Source organism: Dichotomopilus funicola, assembly GCF_033296635.1.
Source record: "Dichotomopilus funicola strain CBS 141.50 unplaced genomic scaffold C8A04scaffold_3, whole genome shotgun sequence".
Taxonomy (NCBI): Eukaryota; Fungi; Ascomycota; class Sordariomycetes; order Sordariales; family Chaetomiaceae; genus Dichotomopilus; species Dichotomopilus funicola.
In genome coordinates, this window is record NW_026944024.1 from 1,023,043 (window position 1) to 1,039,396 (window position 16,354).

At 55.6% G+C, this 16,354-nt stretch overlaps 3 protein-coding genes across 3 annotated transcripts; 2 read left to right on the top strand and 1 right to left on the bottom strand.

Moving 5' to 3' along the window:
- Positions 1 to 301: 301 nt before the first annotated feature.
- C8A04DRAFT_9109 (terpenoid cyclases/protein prenyltransferase alpha-alpha toroid) lies at positions 302 to 2,539 on the bottom strand (the record flags this gene model as incomplete). Its single annotated transcript, XM_062785359.1, has 5 exons — positions 302 to 635; positions 846 to 1,274; positions 1,443 to 1,560; positions 1,622 to 1,752; positions 1,830 to 2,539. 5 exons carry the CDS (start codon positions 2,537 to 2,539, stop codon positions 302 to 304), a joined length of 1,722 nt encoding a protein of 573 aa, XP_062640922.1.
- Positions 2,540 to 6,901: 4,362 nt separating this feature from the next.
- On the top strand, positions 6,902 to 9,458 carry C8A04DRAFT_8901 (uncharacterized protein; the record flags this gene model as incomplete). Its single annotated transcript, XM_062785286.1, has 2 exons — positions 6,902 to 9,299; positions 9,358 to 9,458. The coding sequence occupies 2 exons, from the start codon at positions 6,902 to 6,904 to the stop codon at positions 9,456 to 9,458; spliced, it is 2,499 nt and encodes an 832-aa protein (XP_062640923.1).
- Positions 9,459 to 12,251: 2,793 nt separating this feature from the next.
- On the top strand, positions 12,252 to 16,354 carry C8A04DRAFT_8953 (uncharacterized protein; the record flags this gene model as incomplete). The annotated part of the gene is made up of 6 exons (XM_062785299.1): positions 12,252 to 12,273; positions 12,351 to 13,238; positions 13,750 to 13,900; positions 13,982 to 14,061; positions 14,167 to 15,017; positions 15,083 to 16,354. 6 exons carry the CDS (start codon positions 12,252 to 12,254, stop codon positions 16,352 to 16,354), a joined length of 3,264 nt encoding a protein of 1,087 aa, XP_062640924.1.

Consider the following 16,354-nt stretch of genomic DNA (forward strand, 5'->3'; position numbering starts at 1 on the left):
GGAGTAATGAAGCGGAAGTGATCTGGGGGGAGCCATCACATCAATGTCAACCTAAACAGCAACAGTAACGATATACGTGATAGCTTAACTTGTTTATTGGACTGTTTACTCCCCTGATACTGAGCCATCCATTTCTTAAACCCAACCGTCTTACCAAGGAGATGGATAGTTAAATAGAGAAATATCCAGCCAGTTAGTCAACGGGAGCTATCTCATCCCCGCAGCCTCGACTATTCGGCTTAGTATTCAGTGTCAACCACCCACACCCCATTTACTCGCTCCCAGAGCCCCGTTCCTTATCTCACAACACGACACCCTGTCCCTTCTCCCCAAAATATGCCCTAATAGCCCGCACACTACCCTGTGGGATGGCGTAGATCGGGTGGATTGGGCGGACGCAGTCGTCATTGTCGAAGACCCGCGGACCATCTAAGTAAGGGAGGACTGCCCACACCGCTTCGAGGTGCGCTTCTGGGTCGATGTCCTGATCACTAGGGATCTTGCTTGTTTCGGCGTCCTTGGTCTCTGCCGGAGACTCCGCCAGAGGAGGCCGCGGTTCGTCGTCAAGCTCCCACTGGTGTTGGGCTGAACTGAGACCCGAGAGAACGTAACAAGAGTGGTACGCATCTGATCCCCTATAGAAAGAAAGGAGAGGAAGGAGAGAGAAGCATGTGAGTAAGAGAGGCGCACATGATTTGTCACGGGGATCGGCACGTTAGGGGATGTGGATGTACAGGAGGCGGAAACGAGGCCGGAACAGTGGCCATCGGGCAGAGCGGGAATGGAGAGGGGAAACGGTGAAGATTGGAGGGGAAAGAGGGGGCAAGTCGACGACGTGGACTTACTTTCCTGGTTTATCGCGCAGTCCGCCCCTTTTAGTCGTGTCTTGGCAGCAGCAGAGGATATACCGGATTAGGCCCTCCCGATGGAAGAGACCATCCTCTGCGGGCGGCAGGCGGCCGCCTCTGCCGCTACTGCTGGCCGTCGTGGCCGTCGCGGTGGCCGTTGTTGTGGTCGTGGCGGTGGCGGCCGGGCCATCTGCGGCCAAGGCCCCACCACCCCCGACACGACCAACACCACCATCGCCATCGCCGGGCCGATGCCGGTCGCTCGGAGGGTTGCCGTTGAGGCATGCCTCAATGAGTGGGAAACATCCGCCAACCCAGTGGCTGTAGCAGCCGTCGACGAGCTTGTTGGTGCGGCCGGAGAAGCCGCCCTCGGGAGCGTACTGGCGTGACGACAGCCAAGAGACCAGTCGTGGAACGTCCAGATATCTGGGAAGGTTGGATTTGCAGAATTTGATCGTCAGCAGCTTGTCTGTCGTGCGAGCTTTGCCACGCGTGGGTGGGCAAAGATTGGGTGGGTGTATACAGCGTTACCAAGCACCAAGCACCGAGGACACTGCATACTTGAATGTCAATGGTGAGGAGGTATGTACGTACCTTGGGATGCTGCGGCTCGGGTGATCAAGAATTGCCAGGCAACCGAGAGCGCAGAAGGCGTACGCCCCGTGGGCCTCGACATTTGGCTGACCTGATATGCCGCCCTCGAATGTTTGGCCTGGGTGCATTAGCGTAATGGTTACAAGGTCGATCGACAAGCCTCCGAGCTGCTGACTTACATCGGCTCACGTAGTCGGCCACACCGGTGAAGAGATTCGCGTTGCTGTCTCCCGTGTATGCCGGAGACTCGGGCGAAAGATCAAGAGGCAGGCGGAGCAGTGTGATGATGACTGACGCGCAGTATGCCCCCCTGGATTGCAGTCAGATCTGTGAAAGTTCGCTGTTTCTCTTTCCTTTCTGGCCCTTCAAAACACAGCCAAAACTAACCTGATGTCCTCTTCACCACCAAGGCACACCTGGAACCCGCCATCAGGCTGCTTCAGGCTGTTGAGCCACTTCCACATGGCCTTCCTATCGATCACATCGTATGCCTCTCCACCCCCAACCAGCGCAAGCGACAGCACCACGGCATACGTCGTAGCCAAGTGCGAGAGCTGCCTGCCGCCGCCACCAAATCCGCCGGTATCATTCTGCATCGAGCGCGCCGTCACGATTAGGCCGTCGCGGTAGGATGTCACGTCCTGGCCCAGCATCACCAGTGCAGATAGGGACCAGTACAAAAACCACGGCCGGCTGGCGTCGGCAACGAGGAAACCGCCAGGTAGGTTGCCGAGGGCCATGTGCAAAAAGCGGACGTGGCGGTCGCGGGCGAGCTTGGGCACGCCGTGTTCATTTCGAGTGACGAGAGGTTCGCGGGTGTTGAGTCCGTCTAAAAACTTCATACACTCTCTGGCGGTTTCGAGCTGGACGTCCAAAGTGTCCGTCAAGTAACCTTCCCGGACAGGCGGGAGTTGCGTGAAGAGGTCGGGAATCACGGGTTCGGCCATTGTTCTAGCGTGGGAGAAGTCTACCACTTTGTCTGTTTCTTCTTCGCCTTCGTCTTCTTCGATTTCTCTTATTTTTGAGGACGGTGATGAGATGGCCGGGGCTGGACGACGCCGTTGTGGGGTACTAGTACGAGGACCGGCAGCCGCCATTTTCCACGGGAAGGCGACGCCTTTTTGACGCATACTTGCCCCGCCTCTGTTCTTGCCAATAATTTTGCGCCCTCTGTGTTTTGTGAGGGGTTGCCCGTCACCAAACGCCGGAGAAGGAGAGTGTTCCCGAGTAGAGAACAATAGTTGTGATGACTTTGCGCGTTAACATTATTCTATCAAGCATGCCGCAAACGGCAAGTTTTTGGATGATGGACCCCCGCGGGGTAGCTTTCTGAGTATTGGAGGGGCAGGTGCCAAGACTTCGGGTGCTTAGACAAGTGGAGAAAAACCCGAGTTCTCCAATTCTCAATTCAACATCATCCCTTCGTCAACATGCATCCCTTCCAAGTTCATCCCTTACATTCATGCACTCGCCTTGGAAAATTCACGTGTTTAAAAGTGGAAGATATGATCTTTGGATTCTCGCCGCTATCCCTTTGCTTTTGTCTTAGGCGAGACCCCTCTTCTTCAATACCGATGGCATCCCTGCAAAATCCCGAAAGAAGCCGGGCGGCCCCCAAGGGATTAAACCCTGGGATTTCCCCCTTCCCCCGATCCCGCCCCGTCGAGGCGTCGAGGCGACCCGGCGGCCGGAGCCGCTCCGACCCGGAGACCGTGCTTTGAGCCCCGGCTGTACCGCCGGCCGTCAGGTGCATCGGCCCGGGCCACCCTCGGCAACAGCGATGTACTCGGGCCGGCGGACCAACCACCCCGACGGATGATCCTTTTTCACCACACACTGTGTCGTTAGGGGCCTCGTCCCTCTGATAGCTGAATCAGTCAGTCGGCCACCCGTCCTCGGGGAGCTGATTCCCGTGAAGCTCGTCCGATCTGACTGGGACCTAGGCTCGACAAACGGGCCTCCGAGACACACCGGACGAGGCGATCGTGTTGCGCCGTCCTCTTGGCTAGCTTGGCCAGCTCCAAAGCCTCACGCTAACCGATGAGTTATCGCCGACGAGGCATCCGCGTGGTCTGGCGCGTCTCAGCCGCCCGTGCGGTGCGGCGATTTTTCTCAAAAGGCGATCTCCGCCCGCCCGCCCGCCCGCCGATACTCCCGGCAGATCAGACAGATCGGCGGACCCGAACAGAAAACCTTGGGTCGAGCACGGTCGAGCTTGTTATCTGGAGACTGTGCTCGGCGGCTGGGCTGCGGGGACTACTTGAGACACCTTTTTTGGCGCTAACCAAGTCCCTGGACGGATTTGGGCAGTGAATCCACCAAAACAAACGTCTTTCGTGAAACCCACGAACGTGGCGAGTCCGTCTCCAGACTCTGCGGCGTGCATTGCGGTTTACGACCGGGTGCCATCTGGCATCTGGCAGCTGGAGAACTCTGACGATCTTGTATTTGTATGGTCCGATGGTACCGGGTTGGGGCCGAGGTGCAGGAGACATGTTTCTAGACTGTCGGAAATGTACACTAGGAGGTCTAGGAAAGCGGAGGGGCCGGGATCGGTTGACGCCCGGGGCTGGGGGCCAGCTCCGAGTAGGCAACCGCGGGCGCCGGGATTCCCCCCTCCGGTTGACTCTCCGCGGCCCAGAATACCATGGATTCTTGGAATCCTATGAAGTCCTCTGGTAGGTCAAGCCAAGGCCACGAACTGCTACATGGGTCATGGCGTGCGTGGGACAACGACAAGCCTGCTTGGTATTTAACCAAAGGAAACAATAACTAACCCACATGCCCAGACCAGCTCACTCGGGTAGCCTACGGGGAGACGCGTGGTTGCGCGGCAGAACGGGGCTTCTACGCGGGAAGAACTCGAGCCCAATGAGTTGTTTGAAGCTTTTCCTGACCTGTCGCTGGCTGCTGAAGCGCTGGAAAGTTGCGAGGGTGTTGCTGGTGGGACTCTTCCGAACTCGATCAGTTTGACGTTTTCATCGGCCTCGCTGGCCTAGCTTGCCTAGGTCAACCACAACAAGTAGGCCCGCATTCGCCGCCTGCGCGCCAGACGACGGTGGCGGTGATATGTACCAGGTTGTAAGGTGGAGTCCTCGCCAGTTTCCGCATGTCGTTCGAGACCCCCATGCAAAAGGGGGCATTTGGCTTTTGTCTTCTTGAAAGGGGCAATTGTCCCCGGGGTTGGATTTTTTCCCATTCCCCTTCAGTACCTTCTCGGTTGGCGGATCTCGGACAAGGGGCTTATTTGCCTTGTCCGCCGAGGCTCGTTAAGGAGGCAAAAACCAAACGGATGATCGATGGAACGGTTGTGATGGATCTCTCTTCATCGCCAATTGTATCTGCGCGAGGATGACGAGAGGTTGAGCAAAAGCCCAATCGATTGGTCAATCCACGTGCGTTGATGCTCGACATTCTGGGGCTCGCAAAATCAAACGGGGCAAGCCAATAACTCACGTTCGTTACGCAGCTCCCTTTTTTTCTTGAGGTTCAACAAGCGTGTCTCGCGCGTTCAAGAGAGACAAGAGCAAGTCCGTTTCGGGTGGGATCTGGGAAGTGTGGGGACCCGTGGAGACTGACGCAGATCGAAGCTGGCGCGCACAGTGGGAATAGGGGCCGAGCGCCCTGTAAATCCTCCGAGAGCTCAGAGCCTGTTCTCAGCCAGCCAGCCGAGTGCAACCCAGCTCGTCCAGGAAGTTTCTTCTTTAACGTTGCAAACAATTTTTTCTGCATAGGGGCGATTTTCGAGCTGACGGTGAGGTAGTTTGTGTCACAGCTTTGTCGTCATGATTCGCTCAAAACTCTGCCCAGACAAGCAGAGAGCCATTGTGGAGGTTCTCCTCACTATAGCTCAACAGGAAACCAAGTAGGTGACGGTGATTCTCCAATACATACTACTACAGTACTTGATATGATACGAGAGCCGCTGCCCTGCAATTGTGAAGTTGTGCTGTTTGGATGCTTCACCACCACAGGAGTTGTTCCAGCTGATGGGCTAACACCAATTGGAACCCCCCTGGAAAGTGGAACGAAGCGGAGGCCCGCATGGCCGAAATATGGTCAACGGTGACAGCGCATACAACTGCCAATGAGGCATTGCGCAAGACCAAGTACGAGCGAGGTGATTCGGTAGAAGCCGATGTGTCATTCTCCACTACGTATCCATGACAGTGTGCTGTTAAACGGAACGGCTCTGCCATGTTATAGAAGACGTCGTACTTGTTGTCAGCCAATTCTTGGGCCCCGATGAGCTCGGATGGCGGACACAGGAACGAGCGTGGTGAGCCATCGTTCGATAGATCGTTTGCTCACAGCGTGTTGTTTATCAGGGGGAACTTTCGTGGGGGACTCGGCACGAGGGAGGCGGATCTGCACAACATCTACACAGGAGGTTGAGCTGACGGCGAGAGACGCCCCACATTTTGAACCTGGTTGTAGTTTTGAAATGGTTGTCGTCAATGCAAGACTGGAGTCAGCAACTCGGAAATCGCTCGCAACCTCGGAATGCGGAAGAGGGACAGTGGATGATTGTAGTGTAGCCTCGACATTGACGGCCCTCAAAAAAGATTTGATCGCGAAGATCGTACGGATACGAATACACAGCACTATTTTGGGCTTGTCGCTGAATCGGCCAAGCTGCCTTTGCCAAGCGCGTCCTGTTGGATGCTTCATCCAGCAATTTTGACATGCCCGTCTTTGTGCGCCTCGACTTCACGATGGTATCAAGTGTCCGTTGCTCCCAGCCCCGCCATCCTCGTGGGGTGCGCCAGGCGAAGGGGAGGTTTTGAGCACAGTGCGGCACGACGATCCCGCGCTGGGGTTGCAACCATGCTGGCGTCCAATGATTGGCCGGGGCAGCCCTGCACCCACCCGCTCTTGCTCAGAGGCCAATCAACGCAGGGCTCCGGACCAGGGTCAAGATGCACTCTCACCGCCTCTTCAACCAGCACCAGCAAGCTGCAGGGCGCGGCCATTTGGGCGGGGAGAGAGCAAGATGGCATCTGCGCTCCACCAGTCCAGCAGTCCAGTGATCTTCTGCTTGCACCCAGCCCAGGATTGGTGTCCCACGCTTTCGCCAACGCCCGAAGGGGTTCCTCCCACACCTTTCCCCAGACATCGCGACTCCTTTTCCCCTCTCCCGCAAGCAACGCGGACGAAGGCGCAGGACCCCGTCTGAGCCGGAGTCCATTTTTTAACTCTTTTTCTTCGTCTGTGGCGCCCTGCTGTGGGAAAGACGAGCACGAAACGACGACGATATCACGAATCGAACGAAACCCCCCCTTCTCCTCCAGACCGACTCGCGCCCGCTGAAGAGCAAAGAGCGGTGTCCATCGAACCCCCTCGTCAACCCCCCGCTGTCCGCTCGCCATCCCAGACCCGGCGCTTCAAGCCTCCCGGGCACTTTCTAATCCCCTTTTGACCGACTTCTTTTGTTGATTTTCCCTCCGACTTTTGGCAACATGACTTTCGACTTCAACGCCGCTGGGGGGGAAGCCGCACTGTTGGAACAGTTTGTGTTTGACCACCGCGATCGCTACTCATATCCCATCGTATCCTCCGCCGCGCCCACGTCTCAGGATCTCACCACCTCGACCGCCTTGACCACCATGCCTCAGGTCAACCGCCAAAGCTTGAGCCCGGTGTCGAGCTGGCTGCCGCTTGAACTGGCCGGCACCGTCAGCGCGCCCATGTCGATTCACTCGCCCAACTCCGCCAGCGGGACGCCGTCATCCCCCGAAGATCAGAGCGCCCGCTCGCCCGGCCACCAGAGCAGCACTATGTCGAGCCCACTCCAACAGCAGCCGTCCCCGTATCAAACCACCACCCTCCCGCAGACCACGGGCCTGATTTCGGACTGGTCGATGCCGCTTCACTCTCAGCAGCAGCCGACTGCGGATCTCTCTCAGTTCATCCAAGATCCAGCATTGATTGGGTTCAATGCGTATGCTTCAAATTTCCAGCAGCCCCCGATCGAATACCTGCCGGCAACCACCCAGGCCACCCTTGATGCTGGCCTTCAGCTGGAGCCCGGCTTCACTACGATTTCTCCAATTGACACGACGAGTCGGGTGGTGTCTTGGGGCCCCAACTGGCAGGATTTCGACCAGTCGCTCGGCTTTCAGCAGCACGATGGGTTGCCGCGGGTAAGGAGTCTGGGAAGCCACTCGCCAACGGGTACCTACCTCGAGGTGCTGTCATTGGGCTCGGGCAGCGACAACGGCTGGACTTCGGTGGACATGTATGGCAACGTCGACACCTTTAGCCAGCCGCAGCCCTCGCAAAGTCCGGCCATCTTCAACCCCGGCCAGACCCTGCATTTGCGGACTCACTCCGACTCCTCGGATGCTAATTCGCTTGGCTACGAGGAGGTTCCGTTCCCCTACTCCCCGTTCTCTCCCGCCTCCGATGGATTCGTTGACCTCACCAACAACCACCGCAATTGCTTGCACGGAGAGCACCACCACCACGGATCGACTTCTCCCGAACTCATCAGCCCCACCACCGCTGTTGCGCCGCTCCCCGTCAAGACGGTTGTGGCTAACCGGCCTGTGGTTGCCTCGGGTTCCAGCGGTTCCGGCTCTGTGTCGACTTCGCCTCCCGCCAGGCGGAATTCGGGGACCCGGAAGAGCCCTATTGCAAAAGCCACGAAGCCGGTCATTCGGAGAACGTCTACCGGGAAGAAGGATGGCACAGGTGAGAAGAAGGTCGGCAGGAGACGCGGTCCGTTGCTGCCGGAGCAGCGGAAGCAAGCAAGTGAGATTCGGAAGCTCAGGGCGTGCCTCCGCTGCAAGTTCCTCAAGAAGACGTGCGACAAGGGCGAGCCGTGTGCTGGTTGCCAGCCTTCTCACGCTCGGTTGTGGCAAGTCCCCTGCACTCGCATTGATATTAAGGACATTGGATATTTCATGAAGGACTGGAAGGCCGACTACGAGCGCCACCTGGGCCGCGGCATGTCCGTGTTCAACGTCAAGGGTTTTGCTCAAAAGGAAACCCTCATGTGGATCACCCACGGCTACGGCTTCTGCCTCCCCGTCATGGTTCGTGAGGTGTACGTGGCGGACGAGAGCTGCTTCCAGCTTGATTGGGTCGAGTCGACGCTGGAGGACCAGGGCCCCATTGACTTTGAGATCCGCACCGAGCGCCTGGATGTTGGCCAGGACGGTATCTCGATGGAGACCCTCCACGAGTACCTCGACAAGCACATCGACGAGGGCTTCGAGCAGTTCATCGATGATCACTTCGAGGGCACGCCTTTCATCACTGAGATTTTCAAGACCGCCTACCGGTTCTACACCAAGGAGAGGCTCCCCGTCATTCGCAAGGCCCTGAAGCTCGTTGTTGCCTACAACTTGACCCTGCACATTACCATGGTTGAGCAGCCGCAAACGGAAGAGCCTATGGAAGGACAGATCGACGACGAAGACTCCAAGTACTACGGCAAGGTTGTCGCACCAGTCATGATCAACTTCCAGATCAAGTGCGCCATGGCCGACATGTGGCGCGAGCTGCAGAAGGACATTCTCGAGGAGCTGTCGGCTCTCTACTCGAGCGTGTACAGCGGTGAGCGGTTGAAGAACTGGCCCACCATTTTCATGTTGGCTTCCATCCTGCTTGCTGTCTGGGAGGAGATCCAGTTTGACTGCCACTACCGGGTCCCCGACCCGGTTGCTGTCGATAAGTTCTGCAGTGACATGGAGACGGTGCCAGTCGGCGTTATCGTCGGCCTGTTCCACGCCATCTCGCAGAAGCTGCCCGCCTTCACCGAATGGGACACCCGGAGGCACGGCCAGCTGCTCAACAACAACCCTGCGGTCTGCGAGGCCATGACGGAGGTCCGGCAGCATGTTATCAAGCACGGTAAGTTGTGATGTCCGTCGAAGCCATTAATGTACTAGCTTACTGACTCCATATCCAGAGGCATATCTCAAGACCCGCTCCGAATCCAAGTTCGACCGCTACGACTTTGACTCATTATCAAACAAGCTGCTGTCAAAGCTCGTCATCCGGTCCAACTAGGTACCGCCTCTGTTTCTAACGACATGCTACTCCGTTACGATACCCCGTTGTCGTTGATGGTGTAAACATTTTGTTGAAACCCCATGAGGCAATGATTTTCCGTTAACTTTTTTTCCCTCTTTCATATGTCCAGTTTGAACTGCTGCTAAGCGACGGCGTTGTTTGCTTTTACTTTTATTTCTCGTTCTTATTTCCTCTTATTCTTTTATTTTTTTTCCCTTGACACGACTCTCGTTATCTTTGTTCTTCGCTACTCTCACTTTGGGCTGGCTCACCCACACGACGGGATCCACGCTGCTACGAAAATGACTGAACGTCGATGATGACGGAAAGGGCATTGAGTTATGACTACTACTAAAAAAGCACACGCACAAGATTATTTTTACTGCCGGAATGATTTTGGTTAGACAGACACACACGCGCACACACTACATAGTTACATGCACAGCCGTACTTGGCATTGCAGACACAGAAAGAACCTAAAGGGTTTACGCCCCATCAGTTTTGGCGGCGATCAAGGGGATTTAGGGGAGAATTATCGGTTTTTTTGTGGGTTTTGGGAGAGAGGCATTGGTGGTGAAAGTAAGGTCGAGGAACATGAGACTATTTAGGGCATGGCAGAGCGAATCTTACATTACACTGTTGTTGACTTGATTCTGGGCCTCTTGCATGTTGCTGCTCACTTCGTGATGCGACTCCAATGCGATACCAACTTCAATCAAAAGTCCAGATGGTGGGGGACAAATCTGCTGACCATCCCGACTTCATGTTCAGGTCGGTTTGTCCTGTTTTGTTGTATATGTTTTGAATTGTGTTGATATTTAGGTAAAAGGCCTGAGTACTCCCGTCTTTAGAGTCCGATACTCGCCCAAGACATGTAATGACCTGTTGTTTAGGCCTTGACATCCCGCCTTATGCCTTTTTGACGAGAGCGACTTGAGGTTGGCTGGATAGACAATGTGCTAACTAACTAACCCTCATAAAAATCAGATCTCAAAATGTTGGGGTTGAAGCATGATTCTTTTCCCGAGATCTCATGCGTGAGTGGCAGGGGTTGCGGCAATTCAACCGCACCACCTGTTCGTATAATCTGACTTCTCACTTTCCCAAATGAGCTGGCGGTGAAGATATTTATTTAGCTTGGTAAATTTACGAACTTGATGCTTATCAAGTGTTTAACAAATTCATTTATTTGCTGAAAAATATTCTTGGGTAGTGTGAGATGTGTCATGGGAGATTATTCAACGCAACGGGGCTCAGTCGATTGTGGCTGGATAGCAGGACAACACGTCGCGTACTTGGGCAACTTCATGTGGCTACGTTGGAAGGCGCAGTTTACAGTGCATGGTGAAGACAAAGGTTAACTAACGTATGGGTATTTTCTAGTCCTCAAAACAACATGAGTCAAGGGGTTTGCCTCCGGCCAAATAATTAGACCAAAGCCTTTCGCCAACTAGATGTTATTTATTTGCGTCGAAGGCCATGAAATCCTCCCTCCTCGGTTAACGTCCTGGCGAGACCCAACGGGGTGTTCAGGAACCAAGACCGGTTGAGATGGACAGGGGCGGACGGATGGCTGTGGAGCTATGCAACGGGCTGCGGACGATGACGTCGATCAGATGACCCGTTCCTGTTTGGCGCCCTCCCTTCGCGAGACGGCGCGATTTGTCACGAAACTGCGACTTCGCTCCGGATTCGATGCATCAGGCCGGAGAAAACTTACGGGGGCCTTTTCCAAGGCATTTCTCCAATGTCATGGTCGTAACGGAAGTTTCGGCATGGTCGTCGTGGGCGGAAGAAGGGGGCTGGCAATTGATAGAGGCGGTCAGGGGTGGGAGTAGGAGAGTCGCGGTCTTGGGGCCGCGATAAGAGGAAATGAGCGAACAAGACGGACGAGAAGCGCCAATGCTGAACTCAGTGTCCCTGTGTACAGAGGGGAAGAGGGGCACTAGGGGCAAACATATGTGTATCGTCTGGGCTTTGTTTCATTTCATGTGACTGGGACGTGGCTACCAAAATGGTTGGTTGAGACGCGGCGAAATCGCCCTCTTAATGCCAACTACAAGTACCTCCTGCGTACGCATGAAAAAGAAGTCGGATTTCCTCGAGACTCCTCGAGGCCACCCCTCTGGCCGTCCGACCGCACCCGAAGGGTGGCACCTTCCACGATGGCCTGGCCGGATTTGCAACCTTCGCTTGCTGACCACGTCACCGGCCTCGCCGGGCTGGCTTATCAAGAAAATGCGGGGGCGGAGCTGAGTGTTGTTTGCGCAAGGGCCAACGCGGTTCCAGTGGTGTTGGGTTTCGGGGATGGAAAGTGAGCGTTTCGAAGCACAAAGGATGTGAGGGAACTCATTAGATATCAAAAAGAATAGACTGAAAGAGAAAAGCGACTTTTGGCCATTGAGAGGTAGTCGAAAAAGCCGCCACTGCTGATTCACATCACTTTCCACGCTGTGGCAAGAAAGGTCCCAGCGAGGCTGTTCCCTTTGCCCCGCCATGACTGGCTTGTTCTGGGCGGTTCGCTCCACTTCTGTTGCCCGCGCATTGACCACCCAGCGGTTGTCGCACCTTCCTGGCTCACTCACAGCCCCGCCCGCAGCGGCAGCCTGTGGCTCGCCGCCTTGCCTCCTTGCTTGCCCAACACCTATTTAACCTTTCCCAACTGCCTCCTCCCGCCTCCAACTTTCTTCTCCCCAACACCTACTGTTTTCCTGAAACACTGCCATCACCGAGGCATCATTCAAGCAAGAACCCTTCCAGCACAAATCAACACTTGATACCAACGACAAGATGCAGATCTTCGTCAAGACTCGTGAGTAGCCTCGCTCGCCCGATTCAGTCGCTGCAGGATTCGCTGCAAAGGAACGCGATACTAACTAGAGTTACTAGTGACTGGCAAGACCATCACCCTCGAGGTGGAGTCCTCCGATACCATCGACAATGTAAAGTCGAAGATTCAGGACAAGGAAGGCATCCCGCCCGACCAGCAACGCTTGATCTTCGCCGGCAAACAACTTGAGGATGGTCGCACCCTTAGCGACTACAACATCCAGAAGGAGTCGACGCTCCACCTTGTCCTTCGCCTCCGTGGCGGTATGCAGATCTTCGTCAAGACCCTGACTGGCAAGACGATCACCCTCGAGGTGGAGTCGTCGGATACCATCGACAACGTAAAGTCGAAGATCCAAGACAAGGAGGGTATTCCTCCTGACCAGCAGCGCCTGATTTTCGCTGGCAAGCAGCTCGAGGATGGTCGTACTCTTTCGGATTACAACATCCAAAAAGAGTCCACTCTGCACTTGGTTCTCCGCCTCCGTGGAGGTATGCAAATCTTCGTCAAGACTCTCACGGGCAAAACCATCACGTTGGAGGTCGAATCGTCGGACACAATCGACAACGTGAAGTCGAAAATTCAAGACAAGGAAGGTATCCCACCTGACCAGCAGCGGTTGATCTTCGCGGGCAAGCAGTTGGAGGATGGTCGGACTTTGTCCGATTACAACATTCAGAAGGAGAGCACCTTGCACTTGGTGCTTCGTCTTCGCGGTGGTATGCAGATCTTCGTCAAGACCCTTACGGGAAAGACGATTACTCTGGAGGTGGAGTCTTCGGATACGATCGACAACGTCAAGTCGAAGATTCAAGACAAGGAGGGCATTCCCCCAGACCAGCAGCGTTTGATCTTTGCGGGCAAGCAATTGGAGGATGGTCGGACTTTGTCCGACTACAACATCCAGAAGGAGAGCACCCTCCACTTGGTGCTCCGCCTTCGTGGCGGTCAGTAAGCGGGGGCTGGGAATAGCGCTGTTTTAGCAGCTTCGGGATGGCCAACCAAAGGGTGCCATATGGGTTCTGGTTTTATAATAGCATAATCGCACGGTACCATTGAGATACCGATGATGAATTGACTTGATTGGAGTCAAATTTCAGTTTTGTCCCTGCGTGTGTTGTGATTCTAGTACGTACTTGCTTGCCTGCGTCATGCATGGTGCGGTTCCACTCGGCTCCACGTGCGGAAGCAGGCGCGTGCCGCATCTGCAGAAATGCACTGCAGCAGCTTCAACACCTGAAGCCGCGGGATTCTTCGAAACGTTGGGGGAGGTGCACGACGCAGTATTTCGTCCACAATACGGCTGATGATGAGGTCCTGGAAGATTCTAGCATTAACACGTGTATTGCCACCCTGATTTCCCATTCCTAACTAATATTCTACGGTGCGAACTTTGACCCCCCGCCCAACCCCTACAGTATCTTGACTGAAACCATCCACGTCCGACATCTACCCCAGATTACCCGCGCCCGGCTTACTCTTACGCGGTAACAGCCCATCTCGCTGCTATGCCGCCATACTACTACCACATCAAATTCGAACTGTACCCAACGCCCAACCCGGCGGCTGCGAACGGAACCGAGAAAACGAACGCGGGAGAGAGCATTTTGTCCCGCTTCAACCCCCCCCCCACTTCTACTCTCGACTCCGACGCCGACCGCGACCGCGACCACGACCGCGAGATTTGGAGGCCTACCCCCGGCGCGAGCATCTTTGACGAGTTACCATCCCACCCGCATAAGCCGCACGCCGCGGCCCGACCGATTCCGCGTGGGTGGAAGCAGTGGAAGAACCTCGACGGATCTTCGTCTGCGGATCAGACTCAGGGCCGACAACACGGCCCAGACCGGGACGGCGCACACAACAAATACGGAGACAACGAATACCACGACACGGACGGTCGACCGAAGACGTACGCTGCCACAGCTGCCGCTGCTGCGGCCGCGAACTCGAGGGTTATCGACTGCGGTTCTCGACGCGGCAGGAGGCACAAAGATACGAGGGTAGTTGCCGAGGAGGAGGAGGAGGAGGACCGGCAAGCATATGCAATTCGGCCGAATAACGGGCAACCACGATCTCTTCGTCGATCATCGTCATCACCTCCGCCAGGCTCTGAGACGGACGGGATTGGACCGGATCAGGCGGTCCGTGATTGGAGGTTTGGGAGAGTGAGGTTGGAAAGTTACGACCTAGAGGAGGGGAATAAAAATAGGAACGATAATAATAATAATCCGGCGAACATGGTTGGGGAAAATAATGTTCATGGGGCGGCCATGGCCACACCAGCCGCGAGTTTGGGGCCAAATTTGGGCGGTATGGGTCTCGCGACAAAAGCGCGGTATGCCCCTCTCGAAACGAAGAATACCGAGGCCGGGTGGGGGGTGGTGCACCTCTACCGGGAAGGCGAGGAGTCGGCTGATATGAAGGCGGATCAGCAAGGGTTACATGAAGGGGTAACTGACGAGGGACACGGTAAAGAGGTGGACACAGGCGTTGGGGGCGACGAAGATGGGACTATCCTGTGTATCCCGGCTGTACCTAGCTACATGTCCCCGAGTGACTTCTTGGGGTTTGTCGGGGAGAGGTGGCGGGGATATGTCAGCCATTACCGGATGGTGATGACTAGCCGAATGAGCCGGTATATGGTTCTGATGAAGTTTCGAGATAGTAGGAACGCGAAAGTGTGGCGGAAAGAGTTTGACGGGAAGCCGTTTGACAGTATCGAGGTGAGCTTTACGGAATCTGTGATTTTCTCAAGAAGCATCGGGGATCTAACTAGCTATGCGAATAGACCGAGATCTGCCATGTCACCTTCATCAAGTCGATTATCGTTGACACCCCGAACCATAGCGGCGGCCAAAGAAAGCATTCGGAAGCGAACAACGAATACTTCTCGCCAGCATCGCCCCTGGCCACTCACCTAAAGCCATTCCCACCACCAACACCAGACCTCACCGAACTCCCTACCTGCGCTGTTTGCCTCGAACGCATGGATGACACTGCCGGCCTAATGACGAATATATGCCAACATGTCTTCCACTGCACTTGTCTCCAAACATGGAAAGGCTCGGGGTGTCCCGTCTGCCGGGCGACGAACCCCAAACCAGCGGAGGAATACGACCGTGACAACCCATACTCGCAGCCCTTTGGATCGGGTGTGTCTAACATCTGCGCCAACTGCAACTGCACCGACGATTTGTGGATCTGCCTCATCTGCGGGAACGTCGGCTGCGGGCGCTACAACGGCGGACACGCGAAGGAGCACTGGAAGCGGACAGCACATAGCTTCAGCCTGGAGCTCCAGACGCAGCATGTGTGGGATTATGCAGGCGATATGTGGGTGCACCGGTTGATCCGCGACAAGGGCGACGGAAAAGTGGTTGAGCTGCCGCGAAATGATATCAATGACCGACAACCCCCCGGGTCCGGCGGTAGAGGGAATGGCGGTAACCCTCTTCAGGAAGATGTGGTACCCCGGGCCAAACTTGACACCATTGGTCTCGAGTACACACATCTCCTCACCAGCCAGCTTGAGAGCCAGCGGGTGTATTTCGAAGAAATGGTCAACAAGGCTGCAGACAAGGCGGCTAAGGCCTCCGCAGCCGCCGAGTCAGCCTCCGTACAAGCAAGCGAAGCATTACAACAGCTTGCAACGCTCCGCGAAGAGCATCACATCCTGCGTGATCAAACAATACCCTCGTTAGAGCGTGAGCTCGCCAAGGAAAAGGCCCGCGCCACCAAGTCAAGCGAGCTGGCGCGGAACATGGGCAAAGCGTTGCGGGAGGAAAAAGAAGTCAGCGCTGGTCTCATGAAACGCATCGAGCATATCCAGGGCGAGTCGGCCGGAGCGGGACGTGCGGTAGAGCAGTTGCGGGCAGAGAACGAGGAGCTCAAAGAGATGAATCGAGATCTGACTATGTTCATTAGTGGGCAGGAGAAGTTGAAGGAGATGGAAAAGGAAGGGATGGTGCAACAGGGGGAATTAGAGGACGGGACCGTGGCTGTTCCGGAGGGGAGCGGGAGTGGTGGGGGAAAGAGGAAGGGAAAGGGAAGAAAGAAGTGA